A 12,544-nucleotide genomic window follows, 5' to 3' on the forward strand; every position below is an offset into this window, starting at 1 on the left:
TGTAATTTGACGTAATTTTGTTGAGAATTTCATAAATCAAGTATACAATAGAAAAGTACAACAAATTATAAAAGTGTTCCAATTCTAGCATTTTTATGTAGATTTTTGTAGCACATTGTAAATTCAAGTAGATTTTTTTAAGCACTTTGTAAATTTATGTAGAATTTCATAGATTCTGACACTTATTTTTGGTCGTTTTTGTACTTTATTTTTATTTTTTGTACAAATTTGTAAAATTTTTTCCGCCAGGGGTAGCAGTTAGTTTAACGAAAACAGCAAATATTTTTATGTTAAAATATTTGGACGAAACGTATTTTTCAATAAATTCAAGACGATCGGCAAACTCTGCCGATAAGTCGTGTGAAGTTTCGAGCATCGACGACATATTTTAAACCGTGGCACGCGATTGTGTGGATAAATTATCGCGATTGTCGCGACATTACCGGTCATCTTCGTTAGCTCGTAGCGCTATGTTCTTCTTGCAAACGTATGCACCGTGGTCGGCGCGTGCAACAGTAAAATGGCTGCCGAGAAACGTCAATACATTTTATATTAATAAGTGTCTACCTTTGTAAATAATCGCGGCGCGCGGAGAGACATCGCGCTTTAAGAACGCATGCCTCTCGATTGACGAGCCGGAATTCCTTGCGATCACGTGTATGAGAGTGTACGTGTCGTCGGGATGGCGGAATTCGTGCGTGGTGGGCCTAGCGTATCCAACAATGCCAAGGTACGTACGAAAGGCATTATTCATCCTCCGACCGTTGCATGTCTGTCGTTTTCTTTGTCGCGCGATGTCGTCGCGGGGAAGTGCGACGTCACGAGTCGTGAGCGACGCATCACGATCGTATCAGCATATATTTTTTCACGACCCTCATTTATTTATTCGTCTCCCCTTATCGTTTTGTCTGCGCGCGTAGTTGTATTTATGTACCGCCGACAACCGCGACTTATCTCTCGCGGTGTATCGTTATCGTTGTCGGCCGGCGATACTCCCAATCCCTCGATTAAACCCGCGCACCGCTACAATGAATGATGCGTGGCGCACTCCGCGTGTCGTTTATTCCTTGTTAGAATCACGCTAACGGTGTAATTTCAAAATTACGCCGGCGAAACTGGCCGCCGATCGACTGATTTTGACATGTGTCAAAGTGAATCGAATCGCTGACAGCTAGACGCAAAAGTAATAAACGCCGAGACGCAAGTGGGAATGAGATATCTGTCTCATTGGATAAATCAATTTTTAGATGGATCATAATAACAAAGGCGGATCTCCCAGTACAGGAAGCGAGGATGGCGGTCAGAATGAATTATTAAACGCAGAGAATGAATTCGATCCTTTTCTTGAAAGTATACCGGATGATATACAAGATACTGAAGAACCTGACGGCGCAAATGCCACTCTGTTAACAGCACCACCAGAAAATCAGTGAGACTGAAAATATAATTTATTAACTCTCACACAAAGATACATTTCTGAGATAAAATTTAATGTTAATGCGAAACCTATATACACATATATCATAAGCTATTATATAATTACAAAGTCAAGTACACTTATAGCTATAGAATCCAAGTCAAACTGGAAGAATGTGATCTTTTGCAGGTGGTATCATGGTAGATTAGATAGATTTACAGCAGAGGAAAGACTGTGGGATGCAAGTAAAATGGGTAGTTATCTGGTTCGTGAAAGTGACAGGAAGCCTGGCAGTTATGTCCTGTCATATTTAGGAAGGACTGGAATAAACCATTTTCGAATTACAGCTGTCTGCGGAGATTATTACATCGGTAGGGACTGATATATTTAAATTAAACTTCCTCAGACTACATATGTTGTATTAAAAAAATAATGTATTTAAAATTTTTAAATACTTTAAGATAAGCTTAGATTTAGCTTAATTAAGCTTGGATAGTAAAACATGGCTTACACAATTTTCACAAATGAAATGATGAAATTTCTTGCATTGATATTACCTTATGAAAAAAGCTGTCAAATAAAGGTTTTGTAATTTAAAACAATGTTGTAGGTGGTCGCCAATTTAATAGTCTGTCAGATCTGGTTGCATATTATACTCACTGTTCTGATCTGCTAAAGAGAGAAAGACTTATACACCCAACACCACCACCTGAACCAGTAAACGATAAAAAGCGAATTGTCGCGATATTGCCATATACGAAAATGCCAGACACTGATGAGTTGAGCTTTCAGAAGGGAGATATATTTTTTGTGCACAATGACATGGGTGATGGGTGGTTGTGGGTCACTGCTCACAGAACTGGTGAACAGGGTTTAATATTTCGAGAATTGGTGGAAGATCTCGACGACTCAATAGATCCTAACACGGTGTTTTCCTGGTTCCATCCCAATGTCACCAAAGGCGAAGCGGTGGACATGTTGGTAAAAGCAGGACCTGGAAGTTTCCTAGTAAGCGACCGATGGATCTTATTTGAGATGATATCCTTTACTATATTTTTGCAAACATGTCGTTAATATTCTCATGCAATAGGTCAGACCATCGGACAACAGTCCGGGAGATTACTCACTCTTTTTCCATATAAATAATCAGATTCAGAGATTCCGAATTGAGAAAAAAGGAGTACGATACCTCATGGGAGGTAGGACATTCGAGTGTCTTGATGCTGTAATTAACAGGTATATTACCTCGCACGAAATGATACATTTTATTATTTGAATGTACGATTTTTTTTTATTCCGTCATGCTTCTCTATTGTATCATCACAGATATCGAAAAGAACAAATCGTAGAGGGACATACCTTGGTTCAAGCAATGGTAACCGAACCCGACGGTAGTGTCAGAGTTAACAGAGAAGTTCAACATGCCGAGAAAATATACGCGACTCTGAGAGAATGTCGCGAGCAATCGGGAGCTAAGAAGAACAAGGGGATTAAAATGCAGGGATATCTGGAAAAGAAGTCTGAGAAAAATAAAAAGTGGAAAGCGTTGTATTTTGTATTACTGGTAGATGCTACCGACACGCATCTCTACCTGTATGACAACCCTAAGAGAACCAAACCAAAAGGTCTCATCGACTTAAGTTGTGCTTATTTATATCAGGTGAGAGATAAGAGCATTCAATACCTATAATAATGTGTTCAACAATATATCGTCATACATTCATATATTCATATCACGTCATACATTCATATCAAAACTAGAAATGCTAATGAATAACATAGAAGTAACTGTTACGATAACATGCATGATATGCGCGAGCGATGTCGCGCCGGCGATTGGTAAAAATAATAACGCACCTGAAGTAATAAACGCGGAATAAGTCATCGAAGCTATCTTTTTAGGTCCACGAAAGTGTGTTTGATAGACCTCATTGTTTCCAATTAGTCGAACGTGCTTTACCGTGTCTGGCTACCATAACTTATCTGGCTGCTCCCAATTCCGAGAACGCATTAGATTGGATTAACGCCTTGAAACCATTGTGTGTGTCACAACTCACTCGCGCCCCGAAAGTCGCTCGCCTCCGTGAATTACGTTCGTTACACCTGCATATCTTTGACGCGCATAGGCTTCCGTATAAGCTAGTCCCGAATCCATTCATTATAGTGGCTTTAAACAATGTTAAAGTCGCTCGCACAAAGGTTAAAACAGGATTACATCCGCTCTGGGATGAGGAATTCATTCTAGAGTACGTATGCGAATCACATGTATCGAGAGTGTAACGCTCTATACGATCGTACAATTCGTACTGACGTTCACGAATTCGCTTAACAGAGACGTACCTCCGGACGTTATGTCTTTCTCGCTAACTCTATATAACAAGGGTAAACGCAGCAAAGATACGGAGGTTGCAGAATTGACAGTCGAGCTGGCGAGCTTGAGTAATGGAGAAGAAATGGACGAGTGGTATCCGCTTTCAGGTCTCACGCCTATCGGCGAATGGGGAGCGTTACGTTTACGTTTACGGTAAAGACTAGAATGAAGATTTTTCTAAGAGATACAGCATGTATCTTTGTGTACTAAGTTATATTTATTAATTTTTCATATAAATACATGAATGTATATCGAGAGAAAACATACATTCGCAGATACAGACATGATTTAGCTATGCCTCCTGAAGAGTACAGCCCTCTTCAGCAATTGCTGTTGGATCCAGATCTGCATGTTGTCAAGGCTTTAGCGGATGTATGCCATTTAGACAAAGTACCTCTGGCAAATAGTCTTCTTAGAATATTTAGGTACATATAATTTTTCTACGTTGCGAATTATTTAACATATATATACATATATATATATACGTATGTATGTGTCGATTTTGATACTAACAATCTTTTAGGCATGAAAGAAAAGAGGCGGATCTCCTACGATCATTGAATCAAGCTGAAGTAAGTAATAATTTGACCTGCACACACACACACGGGGAAATATATTACTTAATCAGTTGCATTTTATTTAGGTTGAAAAGGAAGATGAAACACCAACACTATTTAGAGCTGCAAGTCTTACTACTACTTTAATGGATTTGTACATGAAGTCCGTATGTACTTCATTCTTAAAAGCTGCTTTGCGTGATACAATTGTGAAATTGATTGAAAGTAAACAGAGCTGCGAATTGAATCCAACGAAAATGGATTCTCCGGAAGATGCATGTAGCAATGCAGAATTCTTACTACAAGTGTGTAATTATCCTTGCAATGCTCCGATTTAGTCGATGGTTAGAGACGTTATATGTACTACCTTTGTTGATTTTAGGTATTGGACGAAGTTACATTGAGTATTTTTACGAGTCCCGATGCTTGTCCCAGGACTCTCAGATACATTTGTGGATGCTTACAAAGAGCAGTTGTTGCTAAATGGCCACATGAAAGACTAGTCAGAACTCGGGTTGTCAGCGGATTTATATTTCTACGTCTTCTTTGCCCTGCCATATTAAATCCTAGGTCGTTTAATTTAATAGCTGAGCCACCCCCACCAAGTGCTGCAAGGTAATTAAATTGCGTACAAATGTGAAATTGAGCTAATTAAGTTTTGAATACCTCTTTAACCTGTTGCACTCCACTAATGGTTTATATTACTTGTAGATCATTAGTTATGGTGGCTAAGTGCCTGCAGAATCTGGCTAATTTAGTGGAATTTGGTGGGAAAGAGCCATACATGGAAGTCGTGAATCCATTTATACTCAAAAATAAAGAACGGATGGTGGTATTCCTTGACCAGTTGTCTGTAAGTTCCCTTCATGTTTATTATTTTAATCCCATGACTTTCATGTGGTTAGGTGGATCCGTGAGCGATGCTATAGCTTTTAATAAAATTATACAAATATACAAATATAATTGAATATAAGTGTTAATTTTTTTTGATGATGTTTATATGGTTAAACATAGAATGTCGCTGATAAACCAGAATCAGAAGGTACAGATCCAAGAACTAAAAGCACCTATGTATCTGACACAGCAAGAGATTTAGCGACATTACATCACATTTGTGTCTCACATGTGAAAGAACTTCAGGTTTTGTCAAAGACACAGGTATAACTGTACATTTTTAATTTGTAATTATTTGAATGAGTGGCGTTTAAGAGAAGAAACAAAATTTACGTTCCTTTTGTTTGTAGCCGACGATTAAACAACTGGTAACGGTGACTGAAATGCTGAACAAACATAAGCAGAAGTATATGGAGATGATACGGTAGTGCTAGAGCCATCAGCCATGAACAATGCCAAACACAATAAAACATTTTATAAGATTTAAGACGATGATAAATAACATATGTAGTAGTATTTAATTATTATAATTAAGTGATTATAAACGTACAGACTGACGTGCCATATATATTACTGTATACACTCAAGCCTACATTTACTATTTCGTATGTAATTAGAAATTAGTTTATATATATATATATATATATATATATATAGTAACACATGACAGTGATATAGTTACATACAGAATCATATAGACGTATAACAGTTTTATATTTACTTAGGTGCTCGAAAATAAATACAACTTCAATCGAAATATCTAAATTTCAATTATTTTAGTCCTATTCCGAATATATATTTGAGAGTCTTGGCTATTTAAACCAATCATGCCATATGTGAAATATTTTAAAATTAAACATGAGAGAATCTGAAATGAATATAGTCTCTTCATACTAGTATTTTATACATATTGATATACATTTATTTGGTATACAGAAATGTAAATTATTTTTACAAATAATAAAGTCCTACTACAGTTTGTGTGAAATCTTCATATTTTGTATAATAAACAACGTTACTGACTTATGTCTATTTTCAAGTGCCAATTATATTCATTAATGTTCTATGTACTACTCCACTGTTGGATAATTAAAGTTCAGACTATCAATAGAACAATTAAACATCTAACGGTCCAAGAAATCTGTTAAGGGGAACACTTTGTACTCGTCAGTTTACTATTTGGACTATTTACTATTATTTAATGGAAGATTGTACATAAACATCAATATTTTGTGGTGTTGTTGCACAATATATGAAGATTACGCACTAATAACTGGTAGAGCTTTCATTTGCTATTCTTTTTTTATATTTGAGTCGATTTCAAAAAGCTAATAAACTATTTAAGGTGTAACTTTTTATTGAACATTATATCATATATATGACAAGACGAAATTTCGTTAAATACAAATTTATATATGTATATCCTGATATAATTAGAGAAATTGGAAAATACTAAAAGAGGTATCGGCCAAATTGACATAATTGAACTTTATGTAAAACTTTATTGACGAACTTCGATTATAATGTATGAAATATGAATATATCGTTGAACGTTATTTATAATTGATATATTTCTATCTAAAAACTCGTATCAATGATAAAATATTATTTTAAGAAAGCTAAACATATGAAAACTTTAATCAATGTTATAAAACAGCGCAAACGAGCCATAACGATCTTATAGGCAAGCATTCAACAAGCGAATGCATATAACGAATAAGTTCTATATAAAAAGTTTCAGATATATGAAATTGAATCATGTAATATTTATGCCGTGTATAGTTATATATACACATTTTCATTATATAGAAACATTAATGTTAAAGAATACGACATGTACACGCATACGAGAATATGGAAGTTGTATTGTTTGCATTGCTTGGTGAAGGATTTAACCCTTGATTGTTCCTTGAACATATTACAGAGGCTAGTCAATATTTACGTTGTATATTAATTGAAGAATAAATTCATTATGTCGAAATTATCTTATTGTCAGAAAAGAATACTCAATTAACTTGAGTACTGTATTTACGTTCGTCGTATCGTTCGTTTTATGATAACTTTACTGATTAAACTATGTGTGAGTATCGCAATATAAATTACGATAAGTATATATTTACTTTATTAACTATGATACGATATGCTATATTATAGAAAATTATTATTAGTAAAGCAGAAACGTAAGTCTTTGTTACTGTATCAACTCAATTGACAGCAGTCTCTCTTACGCTTCCTCTTAAAGTTTAAGAGATAATAGTTTTAAGTATATTTAGATTCTCCTACATAAATGTGTAGAGAAAAATAAATCTATAAGCATATATTAGCAGGAATACAGCTTTCTTGTAATAAATTCATTATTTATAGGAGAATAAACATACATTATAGTTGAATAAGCCTTTGGTTAATAATATGTAATATGAGAAGTATATATAATAGGTGATATATGAGAAATTAATACAAGAAAGCGATATATCCTCTCAAATTTAACAATCGCCATACGAATTTATTTTGATATCATTATACAATATTCGTTATCTGATTCGTATTATTTCCAAATTGTACTAATGACAAGAGTATTCATGTTTCTTACAAGGTAACATATGGAAGTGTCGCTTACAGATTTTTAAATACCATAAAAGTTTTGTCGAAAATATCTTTTTTCATATATTTCATCATTTCAAATATATTTGCTTGTAACTAATTTTATCAAATTATTTGCGAGGGATTGTTTGAAACGCAAGAGAGAGAGAGAGAGAGAGAGAGAGAGAGAGAGAGAGAGAGAGAGAGAGAGAGGAAACATATATAAAAAGAAATATCTTATTTTAACTGCTCTCAATATATTCAAAACTCATAAAAAAATTAATGAAAGACACTTTTATGTTTCTTTGTAAGATAGAGTACATTTATATATTCCTACATTATGAAATAAGGTCTTACTTCAAAATTGCAGATACTTAATCACAGTAAACACTTAACTAATCTGGCATGTACTTAAGAATATCTAATCACAGCACATAATGAATTAAGTTTGTGATATCTATTCTGTGACTCTTGAGTTTCTTGTTTTAGAAAATGATGAAAGTTATTTCTTTACCATATAATGTTCAGAATACTAAAAATGACAATGATCAAAACTTAATTCATAAGTTATACAATTCGTACATTGATTAGATTTTATTTTTTAATAATGTATTATAATATTGCTGTTTGATTAAAATTCATTAGCGCGCAACGAATGATTATAGTATATATATGTATATCAATTAAATATCTACAATATAATTATGAAAAATAAACTCGCACAATACATACATGCCGTGTTATTTAATACAAATTCTTTATCATTGGCTTATTTATTCTATATGTTTTATAATCTCCTGTATAAATGACGATTAATATTGGCCAATATAAATCTCTGCATGAAATTCGATAGATTTGTGAATTTGTTGTAGCTTTCCGATTTTCTATAAACATGCATATGAAATTCAATGTCTTTTTTGTGTCAACATCATTACATGTAACGAAGAAAATAGTTATCACTCTTCCAGTCAATCAAGGGTTAAGACACTTCGGTTTAATGGAATATTACGAAACGTATGGCAAATTGCCGGGTAAACATTTCTTACCAAACATAAATCCATTAGTAAAAATGTACGTAATATTATACAGTACTATTAGGTAATTTGTTCTTCTCTCAATGTATAGAAAAAATTGTGCTAGTAAATTATTACAATATTCTATAGAATAAGCTGCAAATATTTGTGCACTGTGAACATAATGTAAGGCTTTTCGTATTCTATTTCTGCGTTGTAATATGTAGTCGAGTGAAAATATATTGGTGTTATCCAAAGAGTTATAAAAGACAGCATCGATGTCTCCTGCGTCCGGCATTACCGACTTTATTACGTTTTTTCTTTTCTTTACCTCTAAGTTCTTTGTCTTTCCGTATTTCTCTGACCTAAAATATATGACAAAATTTTGTTGTACAAATTTGAAGTGTAGTTGTAGAAGTTGAATATTACTGTCACATAGAAATTGTTTTGATAAATAGAATATTATATATATATATATATATATATCACAGAACCTCTCCAATATAATAAGTTATTACTATTTATTTACCAAAGTATAAAAAGCATCATCTACACCCATTCTTGTTTTTGCTGAGGTTTCTACAAAAGGTACACCATACTGCCGCGCGACTTCTCTCGCTTGAGCCATGTTTACTGCCCAACACTGCTGAAGATCGCATTTATTGCCGACTAATACCATTGGTACCTCCTCTGCATCTTTTACTCGTTTTATTTGTTCTCTATATGTACTAATATCCTATAATATTAAGAATATAATATAGGTTTCAAAAATTTGAATTGAATTGGCAATAGTGTAGAACATGCTTACCTCGAAACTTTTAGCTGAATTTACAGCAAATACTAACAAAAACCCTTCTCCTGTTCTCATGTACTGATCTCTCATTGCACTGTATTCCTCTTGTCCTGCTGTATCTAATATATCTAGAAGACATGTTTCACCGTCGATCACTACCTGTTTAATGATAGTATTGGTAAATTTAATAAAGCAAAATAAGATATAATACACTGCTTAAGACTTCTTAATTCTAAAGTTTTAACTTTAACATTAATTTAGATAGTCTAGTACAAAATAATATTTCATAAATTATTGAAAACTCTCATAGAGAACCATGGTAGAAATTAAATTATTATATGCTTACTTGTTTTCTATACGAATCTTCTATAGTAGGATCATACTCGTCAACAAAGTGATTCTGTATCAGCTGAATAGTAAGAGCTGACTTCCCAACACCACCAGCACCTACTACTACAAGCTTATACTCTGTCATGATGTAGTGTCTTAATGAAAGTTACAACCTTTGTTGTTTCTTTCAGGATATGTTCTTTTAATAAACTGCAAAAAGAAAAATACAAAATTGATGATAAGTTTTTCACTATTGAATTTTTTTAAAGACATGATTTATTGTTAAGAGAAAAGGTAATTTATATTTTATGCAAATTAAATAATTTAGCTTTTTTATTAGAATCAACTCCATCTGTCTTTGTTCTAAAGTTCAACTTTTAAGATACAAAATACAGCTCATCGTTTTAGAAGCTCTAATTGGCAATTATTGTATAATCTCTCTCATGCACACATATGCACACATTTATACACACACTCTCTCTCTCTCTCTCTCTCTCTCTCACACACTGTCTCTTTCTTGCTGGATTAGTCATTCACAATTATTACATACACTTAATGGACTCAGTAGGATGAGCAATCATCAATATACACATAAATCACTTTGATCACTCGCAAATTCGAGAGTGACGTATCGGACGCATTTGACAACTGAAAAATACAACATAAATAAATGGTTGTGTATGTACACAAGCACATCCAACAACCAACGGCAACCCCACATATGTACTACGTGGGTAGACACGTAACAGATTGATCGTAATCACGGGGCAACTGAGAGTGTACTTAGCACCCGGACAATTGTTGTCGACAGGCGCCAAGAGAAATTCCTCAACGAAGTATTTTTACGAGGAGCACCCGCGTCATCGACGTGCTATGTGCGTCGTTGTATCCCGAAGTAAACAATGCATGCTCTCGAGATGCAGCGCGGCCGAGAGGAGACGGAGAGAAGCGGCTTAACGACGCGGACGACGTATTGCCCGTAGCCGTTCGCACACTTACCGTCACTCAAAGACTCATCTGAACGAATTGCAATCCAACAGTTAAAACACTCCTCTCCTACGTGAGAATCCGCTCCGTCGCGAATTAGTCACTGGACAAACCATCTGGAAAGGAGCATCGTCAGTGCTGCCAATGTTGCTTTGGCCGAAGTTACGGAGCCGGAAATGTCGGGAAGGGTGTTGACCACCGGGTTCGCGACTGACGGATTGCTCTCACAGATGGCGCGGGTGCGGCACGAAACAGACGTCAGCTCAGTCGCCGTCGCGATGGGTGCTTCAAGCGAATCATCATATTCGAGATAACGATTGAAATGATGATATCAGACGATAAGCTGTCTTTTGATTAAGTGGTCAATTAGATATTAAGACCGTCGTGGATATTTTGTACATCCTGCGCTGCACGATCTTCAATAAATAAATAAATGAATTATTGCAATCTCGTGCACGCGTTGCTACGTCAGTTATATCGATATATCGAAATTCGCAATTGGCCAATTACAGAACAGATTGCGGCGCTATTTTCGTAAGATGTTTCCATAATTTCGACCTATTCCAAGAATTTTACGTGCAAAGAAACGAGTTGTCAGAAGCGAGTTTCGTGCGTTCCCAGAGGCAAATTGTTTTTAAATAATTTTCAAAGTGATTTTCTTGCAACAGGTAGTCAGGAGCACCGGAATGAAGTATGTTACATATTGCACTTCGAGAACTCAATTGCTGCTTTATTCGTCCATTTGCGATGCGGATCGACGCGCAGCATGTCGACTGCGACTAACCGTCCCGTATTTCTTGTAATTTCGGTATGTTGAAGGTGAGTCCTATATTCGAATTATCACTGAAAGCATTGAAAAGTACTTCAATAAGCCTGTCGCGATGAAGTATTGCCGAATAACGGTCACATGTGATTATTTTGCGACACGGATTGTCGGGAGTATCAAACAAAGTATCGCGCGACCGTTACGACGTGACGGCTCGAGCTTCGAACGGCTTCAAAGCGTTGTTCCTTACGATCTCACTCGGCTGAAGAAATCTCACGTCTAAAGTATCGTCGCTGGCAGAGTCGGGAATCAATTTCGTGCGTTTGTCTGAACAAATTATCGTCGAACAACGGTCAAAGTGAATGTCTCGCGAAACAGTTCGTCGAAAGTGTCGAGGAAAGGGTTAGACTGTTACACCACCAGATGGCGACACACCAATTCAAACCTATGTGCCTTTTACGATTTCAATCAGCCGAAATAAGCTCGCGCGCGAAGTATCGTCGTCGGAAGTACCGAATGTAAGTCTTGCGCGTTTGCAATGACAGACCATCGTTAAATAATTTCCAGAGTGATCATTCTCCGCGGTTAATCACAGGTACTGTTAATCACAGGAGTGCTGAACAAAGTATCTTATGTATCGCATTTCGAGAACTCAATCGCTGCTATGTTCGTTCATTTGCGCAGCAGATCGGCTGCGAGAGAATCGCAAAGTGTTCCTCGTAATTTCAAGTCATCGAAGATGAGTCTCGCGTCGGGAGTGCCGAAAATGAGTCGCGCGCGTTGAGCATATAACAAAATATCGTCGAATAACCGTCGAATATAAACATCTCACGAAA

General features: G+C 35.6%; 2 protein-coding genes across 4 annotated transcripts; one reads left to right on the plus strand and one right to left on the minus strand.

Annotated features, from left to right (window-relative positions):
• Positions 1-494: 494 nt before the first annotated feature.
• On the plus strand, positions 495-5,699 carry vap (RAS p21 protein activator vap). The gene is made up of 15 exons (XM_011153360.3): positions 495-730; positions 1,248-1,429; positions 1,607-1,788; positions 2,028-2,425; positions 2,508-2,653; positions 2,744-3,077; positions 3,320-3,663; positions 3,750-3,941; positions 4,064-4,213; positions 4,312-4,360; positions 4,432-4,650; positions 4,728-4,960; positions 5,057-5,198; positions 5,360-5,503; positions 5,590-5,699. Exons 1-15 carry the CDS (start codon positions 683-685, stop codon positions 5,665-5,667), a joined length of 2,841 nt encoding a protein of 946 aa, XP_011151662.1. The 5' UTR covers positions 495-682; the 3' UTR covers positions 5,668-5,699.
• Positions 5,700-6,721: 1,022 nt separating this feature from the next.
• Ras85D (ras-like protein 1) lies at positions 6,722-11,109 on the minus strand. Of its 3 annotated transcripts, XM_025307808.1 has the most exons (6): positions 10,955-11,098; positions 10,506-10,603; positions 9,972-10,165; positions 9,641-9,784; positions 9,362-9,568; positions 6,722-9,197 (listed from the first exon to the last, which is right to left on the minus strand). In XM_025307808.1, exons 3-6 carry the CDS (start codon positions 10,098-10,100, stop codon positions 9,093-9,095), a joined length of 585 nt encoding a protein of 194 aa, XP_025163593.1. In that variant the 5' UTR covers positions 10,101-10,165; positions 10,506-10,603; positions 10,955-11,098; the 3' UTR covers positions 6,722-9,092. The 3 variants fall into 3 exon arrangements, with proteins under 3 accessions (XP_025163593.1, XP_011151664.1, XP_025163592.1); XM_011153362.3 differs by lacking the exon at positions 10,506-10,603 and having other exon boundaries at positions 10,955-11,109; XM_025307807.1 differs by having other exon boundaries at positions 10,506-11,098.
• Between the last annotated feature and the right edge of the window lie 1,435 nt (positions 11,110-12,544).

This window comes from Harpegnathos saltator, unplaced genomic scaffold, assembly GCF_003227715.2.
Source record: "Harpegnathos saltator strain DR-91 unplaced genomic scaffold, Hsal_v8.6 scaffold96, whole genome shotgun sequence".
NCBI lineage: Eukaryota > Metazoa > Arthropoda > Insecta > Hymenoptera > Formicidae > Harpegnathos > Harpegnathos saltator.

Coding starts and splice junctions, on each gene's coding strand:
- vap (XM_011153360.3), top strand. CDS start 683: ATGGCGGAATTCGTGCGTGGTGGGCCTAGCGTATCCAACAATGCCAAG. Junction 1,430..1,606: donor ACAGCACCACCAGAAAATCA/GTGAGACTGAAA, acceptor GATCTTTTGCAG/GTGGTATCATGGTAGATTAG. Junction 3,942..4,063: donor GCGTTACGTTTACGTTTACG/GTAAAGACTAGA, acceptor ATACATTCGCAG/ATACAGACATGATTTAGCTA.
- Ras85D (XM_011153362.3), bottom strand. CDS start 10,100: ATGACAGAGTATAAGCTTGTAGTAGTAGGTGCTGGTGGTGTTGGGAAG. Junction 9,785..9,971: donor AAGATTCGTATAGAAAACAA/GTAAGCATATAA, acceptor ATCATTAAACAG/GTAGTGATCGACGGTGAAAC. Junction 9,198..9,361: donor ATGATGCTTTTTATACTTTG/GTAAATAAATAG, acceptor CATATATTTTAG/GTCAGAGAAATACGGAAAGA.